Source organism: Durio zibethinus, chromosome 13, assembly GCF_047325235.1.
Source record: "Durio zibethinus cultivar Kanyao isolate XHJ-2024 chromosome 13, ASM4732523v1, whole genome shotgun sequence".
Taxonomy (NCBI): Eukaryota; Viridiplantae; Streptophyta; class Magnoliopsida; order Malvales; family Malvaceae; genus Durio; species Durio zibethinus.
Window position 1 is genome coordinate 23,938,462 of NC_143174.1, and position 12,393 is coordinate 23,950,854.

The 12,393-nt window shown below is 34.8% G+C and overlaps 1 protein-coding gene and 2 pseudogenes across 4 annotated transcripts; 1 reads left to right on the forward strand and 2 right to left on the reverse strand.

Annotated features, from left to right (window-relative positions):
* The first annotated feature begins 1,354 nt into the window (after positions 1 to 1,354).
* Positions 1,355 to 4,405, forward strand: LOC111303244 (3-ketoacyl-CoA synthase 11 pseudogene; annotated as a pseudogene). Its single transcript, XR_016326728.1, has 2 exons — positions 1,355 to 1,862; positions 2,474 to 4,405. The product of XR_016326728.1 is annotated as a 3-ketoacyl-CoA synthase 11 pseudogene (transcript).
* A 201-nt stretch (positions 4,406 to 4,606) lies between these two features.
* Positions 4,607 to 6,518, reverse strand: LOC111302594 (putative histone H2A variant 3 pseudogene; annotated as a pseudogene). The gene is made up of 3 exons (XR_016326840.1): positions 6,410 to 6,518; positions 6,019 to 6,230; positions 4,607 to 5,087 (listed from the first exon to the last, which is right to left on the reverse strand). The product of XR_016326840.1 is annotated as a putative histone H2A variant 3 pseudogene (transcript).
* LOC111303245 (uncharacterized) lies at positions 6,459 to 10,812 on the reverse strand. 2 transcript variants are annotated; one of them, XM_022899362.2, is made up of 8 exons: positions 10,671 to 10,812; positions 10,285 to 10,432; positions 9,792 to 9,927; positions 9,224 to 9,305; positions 8,101 to 8,276; positions 7,437 to 7,574; positions 7,210 to 7,349; positions 6,459 to 6,954 (listed from the first exon to the last, which is right to left on the reverse strand). In XM_022899362.2, the coding sequence occupies exons 2-8, from the start codon at positions 10,400 to 10,402 to the stop codon at positions 6,692 to 6,694; spliced, it is 1,053 nt and encodes a 350-aa protein (XP_022755097.1). In that variant the 5' UTR covers positions 10,403 to 10,432; positions 10,671 to 10,812; the 3' UTR covers positions 6,459 to 6,691. The 2 variants fall into 2 exon arrangements, with proteins under 2 accessions (XP_022755097.1, XP_022755095.1); XM_022899360.2 differs by having other exon boundaries at positions 10,285 to 10,811.
* Positions 10,813 to 12,393: the final 1,581 nt, after the last annotated feature.

The following is a 12,393-nucleotide window of genomic DNA, read 5'->3' on the forward strand; positions in this document are numbered from 1 at the left end:
TGATTGCATCGAAGAGAAATGAAGTGCTAATTTGGCTTGAGGAGTTCACTTTGGATTAACAACATCACTCCCTGCAGATCATTGTTCCCGACCTTGAATTGACCATGACATTTTCTTGGAAGTTGTAACTAAGGAAAGAGCAAGGCATTCCCTGAAAGAATTTTTGGTTACCTGAGAAACTTGCAGTGTAAAAAGCATTTTGTTCTTGCAAAAGGTCATGGATATCTAGCTAATTAAATTATAAAAAAAATGAAAATTGTATAAATCTGAGCACTCTCAACAGTCAATACCAGAAGACAGTTGATATCAAACCAAACAGCAGTATGCATTCTCCGGCTGCAAAGCCTTTTCTTTATGTTACAATATGCAGAAGTTGGAATTGCGGGCAAAACCAGTGAGACTTTTTGTGAAGTTTTCAGCATGCAAACTGAAAAGCTTAAGTTATATAATTTTTTTTTATGTAGTTTGAAAATAAAGAAAATGATTGAGGTACTAAGATTTAAATATCGGACTTTCTAAATATTATTTTTTTAAAATAATTATATAAATTAATTAAATAAGTAAATTCGAGGTTCAAAGTTATATTTCCTAATGGTCCAAATTTGCTAAGTTCCATGTGGACAATTTGTTACGTTTCTACCAGAATTGCTAATGAGCCATTGTGTCATGGATGAAAATCTTACCTTAAAGTATGCGTTAATAAGATGTAAGTATGTTTTCATTCATTCACGACGACAACAGCTAGGCATGGACCCATTGAGAATATTACAGCGATGTTGCAAGGAGACACAGAAGAAATTCATGTGACTTCCAGTTGGTAACCAACTAACCACGTGATACGGAAAGTGCCATCGCTTTTGCTCCAAGGCAGTGTTAAATGAGCTTTACTTCATGACTTTTGCCCTTGATGGAGCAGGAAGAAAGGTTTTTCTACCTTGACATCAACCAGTTCAATCTTCAGATTTTCACTGTTTTTGGTAAAAATCAAACGGTTCACTCAGTTCGATTAGCTGAACTTGGAACCCAGTGGTCCATATGAATTACTCCCTCTGTCTTTTTTTTTTTAATCTTAAAATTATATCTTTTTTTAATATTTTAAAATTATTTTTTATGAATTTTATTTTTTAACATTAAAAATTATTAAACTTTAATTTTATAAAAATAATTTTAAATTTTAATATTAAATGCACTAAAATTAATTTATTTTAAACTCCATAAAAATTAATATAAATATTTTAAGAAATAAAATCTACTCATATAAAAAAATTTGGCATTTACTATTTGACAGCTCAAATATGTACTTTCTACTTTTCTAATAAATTTTTCTAGAAGACTTGCACAGTTGTATTAACACAAAAAAGAGAAATTTTTTAATTCAACTTTAAATTTTTTTCCTTGCTTTTCTTTTCCCACTCTTTATAAAAGAGACAGGAAGAAAAAATCTGGAAGCAACTGGGTGAAACCAAAGCGGAGCCGTCTAATTTATAAAGCGGTAACGTTTTTCTCGCCGTGAACACCTAGAGAAAAACGGTCAAACGTTTCCAAACCTACAGACGGCGCCGCCTCTTCAAGAAAACGCGTCTATTACACCACCTTCTTCGTTTCGTTTCCTCATCATTTTCCCATTTCTCTTCATTTTTTTTCCATTTTTGCAGAGACAATTTTCTTTTTTAATTATATTTTATTATAGTAGATTCCTTTCAAATTTATTAATATCCGTTGATCTCTCTTCTCTTTTTGACGCACTTACGCGCCTCGTATTTTATTTATTGGTTTTTTTAGTATTTCTTTCTCTTCTTCTTTGTCTCCGTGGCCTTTCTTGAATAGATTCAAGTGACCTTCGGTGGCTTCCGGGGATCAAGGTGAGTTTTTTTTTTTTTTTTTATCTGGGTTTTTGTTATTAATTTATATTTATAGTTGCTTTTGTTTTGTTCCGGTGTGAATTGTGGTCTGGGTGTTCTTTGTATGGTCTTTTCTCTTGCTAATTGGTCTGAATTTTTGGGAAGGTTGTTTTTTTTTATGCAAATGCTGATTTTTATGTTTTCTCTACTATCAGTTCTCACAAACTATGTACAATTCATGAATTTGATATGAAAGTCTGATCTGGGTTTGCAAAATCCTTGTTAGATTTGATCTGTAAAACTTCATTTAAAAAAAAAAAAAATTTATGGTGACAGAAATGGGGAAAAGGAGTAACTTGATTTTTCTTTGGCAATGCATGTTCTTTATCATTCTGAAATTAGGGTTTTAAGCTTGTTAGGGCCTAGACAGCCATAAAGTTTGTCTCTTAAAATGGGATAAAATCAATAAGTAGGTAATATTTTAAAAGAAGAGAAAATAAAAAAGGAAAGACCATGTAGAAATATCTGGTTCAACTTTACCTTTGAAAAGCCTACTTATTTTTAAAAATTTATCTTTTATTCTGACTCTTTTTTGGCATTTGATCTAATTCAATGAGTTAAATCTTTTCCAGGGAAAAGATGGCTGAACCAAAACCAGAACAACCTTTGATCCCATCATCATCTAGGAACCTACCTGATTTTAAGAAATCGGTTAAGCTAAAATATGTGAAGCTTGGATACCATTACCTAATCACCCATGGAATGTACCTCTTCCTTACCCCTCTTGTAGTTGTAATCGCTGCCCAGCTCTCAATATTTTCCATCCAGGATCTTTATGATCTTTGGGAGCATCTTCAATACAACCTCATATCTGTTATCATCTGCTCAACCCTTCTTGTTTTCTTGTCAACTCTCTACTTTCTAACCCGCCCTCGTCCTGTTTACCTCGTCAACTTTGCTTGCTACAAACCGGATGAATCTCGGAAATGCACAAAAAGGATCTTCATGGATCAGTCTCGAATGGCTGGTACATTCACAGAGGAGAATCTTCAGTTTCAGCGTAAGATTCTTGAAAGGTCAGGACTTGGGGATTCAACATATCTTCCTGAGGCTGTCCTCAATATTCCCCCTAACCCATCAATGCAGGAAGCTAGAAAAGAAGCAGAGGCTGTTATGTTTGGTGCTATTGATGAGCTTTTGGCTAAGACCTCCGTAAAACCCAAAGACATTGGAATTTTGATTGTGAACTGCAGCTTGTTTAATCCAACACCCTCATTGTCTGCCATGGTTATCAACCATTACAAGCTTCGAGGGAATATTCAAAGCTACAATTTGGGAGGAATGGGCTGTAGTGCAGGTTTGATCTCCATCGATCTTGCAAAACATCTTCTCCAAGTCCATCCCAACTCCTATGCACTGGTTATCAGCATGGAGAACATCACCTTGAACTGGTACTTTGGAAATGATCGCTCAAAACTTGTTTCAAACTGCTTATTTAGAATGGGAGGGGCTGCAATACTGCTCTCTAACAAATGCTCTGACAGAAGAAGATCCAAATACCAATTGGTTCACACTGTTCGCACTCACAAGGGTGCGGATGATAAGTGCTTTGCCTGTGTTACCCAGGAAGAAGACTCCATAGGGAAGGTTGGTGTTACATTGTCAAAGGATCTCATGGCAGTTGCTGGTGATGCATTAAAGACCAACATCACCACATTGGGCCCTCTGGTTCTTCCAATGTCTGAGCAGCTGCTTTTCTTTGCTACATTGGTTGGGAAGAAGCTTTTCAAAATGAAGGTCAAGCCATACATTCCGGATTTCAAGCTAGCTTTTGAGCATTTCTGCATTCATGCTGGAGGAAGAGCTGTTCTGGATGAACTGGAGAAGAATTTGCAGCTGTCTGAATGGCACATGGAACCATCAAGAATGACTCTTTACCGATTTGGCAACACCTCAAGCAGCTCTCTTTGGTATGAATTGGCTTATTCAGAAGCTAAGGGTAGGATTAGGAAGGGGGACAGAACTTGGCAAATAGCATTTGGTTCAGGATTCAAGTGTAACAGTGCGGTGTGGAAAGCTTTGAGGACGGTAAATCCAGCAAAGGAGAAAAACCCTTGGATGGATGAAATCCATAAATTCCCGGTTGATGTTCCAAGAATCTCGTCCATCTAAATTCCAGAATGACTTGCTGCCCTTGTGGTAAAATTTTCGTGAAATGCTATCTCTCTTCCGAGATTCATCCCTGCTTTTGCATAACAGGATGATTGGTAGTTTTAGCATTGGGTGCATGACATCTTGCATTTGGTTATCTAGTTTTAAGTTATTTCATGCGTGAAGCTTGAGTGGGATTAGTCATGGTTTAACAAATTTGGGGAACACATTGATTTGAGGGTGTTTACGGGAACATTAGTGCATTTTTTACTGAGATCACTGCATGAGATTGAGTGGCTTAGCTATGTCTTAAGATCTCATCATATGATCGACAGATTTGAATTGGGATTGGAAGCATTGTAGACTGATGTTTGTGATTTCTATGGATTTTACTACCATCAATTTGCTACTAATGACAGTGTTATGAAAGTAGCTACCTGTTTAATCAGTTGAAGAGGCAAACACATGCCTCAGAAAGTAAAGAGGGTTTCTCTGTCTCACATTCGAAAATGGTTGTTAAATTTTTCAGGACCTGTGCAATAAATTGACAACCATATGTTATATTCGTTAACATATATAACATCAATAACCTTAAAGCTAGTCATATATGTTAACCACGTAACAGCCACCAGGTCAGTCAGTCTGCTAAATAATGCCAATATCGACGGCATACCTCAGGAAAGGCAAAGAAAAGACCAAAAACAATCCCAGTCCAGCAGCTAAAGAAGGATCAGGCCTAAGTTTCAACACATTAATTGAACACATAAATGCATGGATTAACTGTCATAGCAGAACCTAATAAATCCATGGCTTTAAGTCTCAAGCTCACAGCAACGAAGTGCGGCTCAGATTGAGACTAGGGAAATCTCTACAAGCAATAACACATTATAGTCTAGTCCTTGGATGACTTGTTGACGAGTGGCTTGTCGAGATGAGGGATCACACCACCGTCAGCAATGGTTCCCTTAAGATCCTTGCTTGTATTTGCAGCAAATATTCTAGAATAGCAGCAGAATAAACTGCAGCAGTGGCTCCTAGTCTCCCATGTGCCGTGGTCCTTGAGTTTGGTAGACGATGGATCCGACCCACTGATAACTGCAGGTTACATATTATACAAAAAATTCATAGATGAAGGAAAACAGAATAGCATAGGAAACTCCAGCCTCTAGTGATGTCCAAATTGGTGATTTACGAACAACAATTTGCAGAAGTGATTCTAATCAATCAGAACAGAAAGAGTTATTACTCTAGAACAATTGGCTTAACAATAAACCAATTCAGGTCCCTAAGATTCAGAGTAGACCAAGAGCAACATAGAATTACCAAAGCAAGAGCACGTGCAATTCTTTTAAGCCAGACATAATAGGAGAAACACCGAAGACAAAAGCAACTATAGGCCTTCTTAACAATTAAGAGCCACTTGGAACAAGAGAACAACGTTTTGAAACGCGGAGATTTATGTGACCTGGCAGTCCGAGCATCCGAATTCGGTCTCCATGCCATAACAGCAAAACTTTATTGTGGCCCATTCAATCACTAGAGATGCACCAGTTATTAGAGGCCAGTCCAGTTTTAAACTACCGCAAAATGTAATTGTTAGACAGAGTAAAATCAAGATATAGCCACAGGCCACAGGATTTAAGGTCCATTCATGTGCTCCAGGCATCTTGGATATCACAGACAAATAATAGAAAGCAATATTACTTGGCTCTGGCTGCCACTCCTTTATATGACTCCATTGAAAGAGAGGGATACTCATTAAAAGGTACTAGTAGAAGCCATCCTATCGACTATCCTCGAGTATGAAAACTGAAAAAGAACAGTGGGGAACTGAGTCATCAACACTTTAATTCCTTATCTTTTATCAAATGACTATCAGGTCCCACCGTTCTCAGATAAACTCCGCAAGTTTTAGAGGCTAGAATCGTATCCATAAACAAGAGGGTAAAAAAAACCCCAATAACGAAAATAAAAATACAAATCAAAGAAAAAGGGAACTGAAAGGAAAAGCAAACGAAATATCTACCAGGAGGCCCGCTCGACAAGAATGAGAGATGGGTTTTTTCTTCTCTTTGTCCTTGTTGGCAGCCGAGGCTTTGCCCATAATCAAACCTTTCGCATCTTTCCCGCCAAAAAAAAAAAAAAAAACCCAAGATATTAGAGTAAAAAAAAAAAAAAGAAAGGAACAGAGAGATTTTTTGTGGGTAAACGATGGATGACAATGGGAAACAGAAAGCACTAGTTAGAAGAAAGATTACCTGGGAACCGAAGTGGTTCCTTTACTGAAGTAAACTACTGTTTCTATAAAATTACTATAGTGATAAATCTTATTTTATTAGTATATTTAACTGATTTATTTCATTTAATTGATGTTTTTCCTTTTTTTTTTTAGAATTATTAATGTTTACTTTAGCCACTGTAATTTGTAACATTGCACGTTCTGTTCAGAGAAAATATCATCCACCATGCACAACACTCTCTTGCATAAAATGCCGAGAGTGAAGCATTATACCTTTTAGAAAACATATTGGTACAGTCTACAAATGTTAAATGCACCAAAGACTATAAATTATACAAAAATAATAATAATAATAATAAAATTGGGGATCTAGTCTATCTATCTCTGATAAGGAAAAACTATCTTGAAGATAATGGCTTTATGCCTGCAGAGACAAAGCTCGAAATCATCATCACCCTTGTTACTCCTTCCCTTCTTCTTTCTCTTTAGTCTTGCTCTCTTCTGCAATATGGAAGCCGCCCTCAATCTTGCGCGAAACCTCCTCCGCAGATACCTTCACCTTTCCAACTGACCCATTTGCTGCAAAGGATTCAGTGTCATCATGAGTCAGAGGGCCTGTCTGCCATATTCTAATGGTTCCATCCTCGGATCCTGAGGCATATGATTCCCCTCCTGGTGAGAACCGCACGCAGTGTACAGGACCATGGTGACCCTTATTGCATGCTGCACATCAGATGCAAATCAGTAATTAAGGGAAGATATAAGTTACCATAAAGAATCAGAAACAAAAAATGCAAGCTCACATATAATATTAGAATTCAAGCACCAAGTCTACCGAACAAACTACAGCCACATATTTTCTAGCATTTAGGAATTAAGGGTAGTATCACATATCATATTTGAATTCCAGCATCAATTCATGCACTAATCAAACATTCCATTGTCAAAGTCCAGTCCAATTTATGTTTATGAACATACTTATCTCATCCCCAGTGTGGAAATCAAAAACACGAACCCACATATCTTCTCCTCCGGCAATGAATTTATTTCCATACTTTGGTTCCAATGAGGCTGATTCAACCATGCATGGCATGTTGTAGCTCTTTACCAACCCAAAGCTGAAGTAAAGGTAGGATATAGTAACAATAAAAGCAGAAATTCTGGCACAAAAATCAGACAAATCTGGCTCAAAAGTCAGAACTTACTGGTTTGCATCCCAGAACTTAACCGTAGATCCATCTGCAGTTGTGATATATCGACCATCTAGACTCACTTCAGCACTGGTTACAGATGACTTGGTCTCTAGTGTTTGAATTATTTTACCACTCCTTACATCCCATAACCTATACGGTCACTAAGAAATTCAGTAATAGGAGAGACAGAGAAGCCATAAAAGACCAAGACAAGCATTAGACTAGGTTAATAACAGCTATAAACTTGACATAGTTATATACACTGTCAAAAGAAATGCTTTAAATTAAGTAAAAAATTATTAAATCAACAAGCAGGCAAGCATCTGAACTACAACCACTCATCCATCAAGTGCCTTTCTGCTTTCTCCCTCCCTCTGGGATAAGCAGGAGGAAAATTTACAAATAAAAAAACCTTGTCCCACTGAAATTCATGCGTTCATGGTTTTGATCTCAAAACCTCCAGAGTGTCATCGTAACAGAAATTGGGGAAAAAAAAATATTGCAGTAATCCAAATATCCAATGCAATTTTTACAGCAAGACAACAGCCATCCGCGCATATAATAGGAATCAATAATAAAAAATATCTAGCAAAATTCTTGCTTTTAAAGACTGATGAACCACAAATGTTACAGAAATTACATGAGAGAACCTCCAAACACGGAGGAAGATGGATACCTGACACCTCCCATATCAGTACAAGAACTTAATATTGTCTGATCACTATGCATCCACGCAACAGTTCTGATTGAACCCGGAGATTTGTCCACTTCTCTTGGAGGTGCATCTGAACAATTCAAATCATAAATACGGAGGATTTTTTCGACTCCCCCAGTTAATAGAAGGTGCGTATCCTGTTTCCAAATCAGAAAACCTTGAATGAGATGAAACCATACTAATAATTAGGGGTACTTGGCCAAGAGAAAAATAATTAGGGCACAATGAAGCCAACCATTCCATAACAGAATTTTACTGAAGATGAGTAAAATACCTTTTAATACAAACTGCAAATATTGCTATTTGCAGATAACATAGAACAATACAATAATTAGCTTTAAAACAATCCCAAGTTTCACCATGGCTCCAATGACTTTGTATTTTGACAAAATTGCACTTACATAAATTCAGAATTTTTTTATTTATGGTTTTCCATACTATGATGATAGTATCAAACCTTATGACTTTATAAGTGGAAAAAAAGTCCATAATAGCAGAGCAGGTAGAGGTTCCTTTGTGTTGGGCAGAAAGCTAAAAATGTGATTCAATAACCCATCCTGGTTGTTAGCATCTTGTAAGTTGTAATAATTTCCTTCCAAGAAAAACAAAAGGATCAAAAAGATTATGATAGTTGTGACAACCATCCTTTACAAGTTGACCAGGTGTTCAAAAATCAAAACCAAAACATGGTTAACACTTCTCTGTCGATGCAATGAAAGAAAATAAAGATCAAGAGAAGCCACCGAAGAACTAAATTGTTTTATTGCTAGCTTGGATTTAGAAATAGGCATTACTACTCACAAATTGCAAGAGTTTGGCAGAAGTAGTTGAAATTACTTTCCATATATTAATAATGAGGACCAAAGTAACCTATAAAGCTGTTCAACAACCCACATAGTTTGTCATATAACTATCCTTTTATCAAAAGATTGATGATTCACAAAACTGCATAAGCTGTTATACATTTCAAAAACGTATCTTTCTTTCATTTTCCCTGCCATATTCCACCTTATATACACTCCCCTAAAAATACAATTTATTCTCCTAAGTGAAAGTTTATACAAAACGAAAACAACCACTTTACCTCTGAAAAAGCACAGGCTCGAACTATATGCTTGTGTTCAAATGAGTGCAATTCATCACCTGTTAGCGCATCCCACACTTTCCTGCACAAAAAAAGGAAAAAAGCATTTCACAGGATACGTCAAGTAAATAGATATATGTCAAATAACCCTGTTCAGAACAGCAGATGAAATAAATAGATACCACTCCAGTTACAAGATCTCAATTCAAACTACTGCAGCAGGAGATTGAAGCGTGCACAATAATCAAGAGCTAGCAAACCTATGTAAAGAATATTGTCCACTTTTAAGTGATAGAATATGTTATTTGAGATTCAACGAAGCAACAGTAAATAGAAACTTGTATAGAATGATGCAATTGGGCACACTGTAGTGACATAGAGTCTCTCCGTAGTGTAAACATATAAGAATTTTCCACAGAACTCTTGAGGTGCTCCAAGACATTTCGTATTAAAAACACAACTTGCATATATAAGAACTACGAAAACAAAAAACAAAAATAATTAAACAGCTTTCAGAATACAATAACAACATATTGTGAGAGAAGGGGATCAAAAGCGAATCACATACGCAGTAAAGTCAGCAGAACCGGATGCAGCACGTAAAGCATTTGTATCCAAGCAAACACTCCACACTGCACCCTTGTGTCCTTCAAACGTTCCTATCCAATCTCCAGTCTCTCCATTCCTCAGCATGGGACTGGAATCTGAACCAGACAAGCAAAGCCCCATTTTTATGAGCATGAGATTAATATTAAAATATCCCTCGACAGAAGTGCATATCTCTCATAGTTCTATGAAGAATTGCCATCTTAAGTCTTAACATTTATAACATATAAATTATAACCACCATTTATACACATATAAAGGCCTATATAATGAAACCAAATCAAATCAATCAAATATAGACTAAAGATTAGCCTAAAAATAGATTTAAAAAAGCGAATTTAAGATAACCGACTACTTAAATAAAAACCCCATTTCCAGATACAATAAATAAACAACAAATCATAAAGCATTTAACAGAAAAAATAATAGCCTGAGACCAACTAAGTAGTAATTACCTTTGCTGGCACTAACAAGAAAAAAGCCATCCGGAGTAACAGGACTGTAAAAGAGATCCACGACGGGACGTGAATGGCCATGGCATACAAGTGGGACAGCAATCCTTTTCTTATCCATTTCTTTTTTCACTTACAAATAAAGTGCAAACTAATCTCCAAACAAAACAAGAAACAACCTTAAAATCCTTACAAATCTACACAAACCCAAAGAATTAAAAAAAAAAACTTGGGTTTCTTTTTCTTTATGAGATTGGGATCAGAATGTACAGACAGAGAGAGATATTAGCAGTAGATGAAAAAAAAAAAAAAAAAACGGCGGGAGTTTAATACAGGTGGGAAGACGCTTTGATCAGTGAGATTTGGGATTTGATTGCGTAAATACACACCTCCTAACCCTGGGCTCTGATCAAGATGATGATGATGATGATGCTAAAATGTTAGAGAAAATAAGAAAAAAAAAAAAAAAAACTATTGTTTTACAGAAGTCAGACACACAGAGCAACGAAAATCACCGGGCAAGGCACGAGGAGAAACTTGCTATCGATCCTCTCTTACATAGAAGGCTGACTTTGGGCCTTCTTTTCCCACTTTCTTTGTCGTTTTAGAAGCAAAATTTTAAGAGGAAATTGGGCTAGCCCAACAAGGCTTTAGCCCAATCCAAAAAGGCAAAGGATTTCTTTTGGGTATCATTGTGAATTTGTGATAGCGGAAGGAAAATTATTATGACTTACATTTAATGCGTATATAAATGTAAATTGCATAATTATATCTCATAAAAGATAAATTTTAAAATTATAAAATGCATTGATTTTTTTACTTAAATGATAATATTTGAAAAGTGAAGTATATTTGCTTTTAAAATTTTAAAATTTATCTTCTATAAAATGTTATTGAATTATTCACTAATTATGTATACATTGATAGTTCATGAACTATAAATTCAATCACTATTATAATTTTTAGGTTTTCTAAGCAAATTATAAACTCCATTTTCTTCTTAGATGAACTTTTTTTAGAAAAAAAAGGTTCTCTCCGCTACTTAAAAAGTAATGAAAAATTCTATTAATTTAACTAATGGATAATAATACACATTCAACTAGATTCATGATTGAAATTTAATTATTTAAATTAAATATGAAATTAAAAAAATTTAATTAAAAATATAAAAATGATTTAAACAAAGGGAATTTTATTTACACTCCATTTATTACTATATACACCCCATTTCTAAATATACCTCAAATTCAAAACTTTATTTTTTATTTCTACTAGATACACTTTATCTCTCACTTTTTATTTTTCATTTATACCATTTATCTCTTCTTCTCTCTTCACGTTTTAAAATTGAGTTTATCACAAATGAATATTTGAGAATTTTTGAGGTTTTTTAAATATTCATTTCCAATACGACTCAAAGGTTCTTGGATATCCATTTTCAAGAAGTCTTAAGTGTTATTGAAAATAAATATTCAAAAAAAATTGAGATTTTTCGGATATCTATTTTCAATAGGCTTAATTTCACTTTTAATCATTAAAAACCTTAATCATGTGTTTATGAACTCATTTACTTAATCATGTATGTGAATGAAACTGAAATCGATGTTTTCAACATTTGTGGCATCAACTTGTTATTTCTTTTAAAACTCTAGAAAATCAAGAACACTATTTTCTTGTTTTTTGGTTTTCTGGTTTTGCATGAGCAAAATAAAGTTCTTGATTATCTGAGCTTAGAATAAAAACATTTTTATGCTCATGCATACTTGAAAACTAACATATTTTTTTCATTCACACATATGATCAAGTAAGAATCAGCATATTGATGACTCACGTGTATGCATGTATGCTAGTCTAAACTTTAACACCATATAGAACATTGATGTTGACAATGTCATCAATAAATTGACAAATCTAAATATTTCGATCACTAGGCCTTACTGTTAGATTTGTCAGTCTACTAATGACATTTTTTTGTAGCTCAAAGATTACAAATCTTGATTTTCTTAATTACTAAGAGTTTATAATTAAATCTATATTTAGAAAAAATTTATGTATTCTTGAAAACAAACTTTTGAGAATTATATTTTGTTCTCGATAATTCATTTTTTAGAG

What these genes read in the sequence shown, in the direction of transcription:
- LOC111303245 (XM_022899362.2), bottom strand. Translation starts at nt 10,402, where the DNA reads ATGGATAAGAAAAGGATTGCTGTCCCACTTGTATGCCATGGCCATTCA. An exon ending in GAGCCTGTGCTTTTTCAGAG is followed by an intron (nt 8,277 to 9,223) that starts GTAAAGTGGTTG and finishes ATTTGGAAACAG; the next exon opens with GATACGCACCTTCTATTAAC. An exon ending in CCACACTGGGGATGAGATAA is followed by an intron (nt 6,955 to 7,209) that starts GTATGTTCATAA and finishes TCTGATGTGCAG; the next exon opens with CATGCAATAAGGGTCACCAT.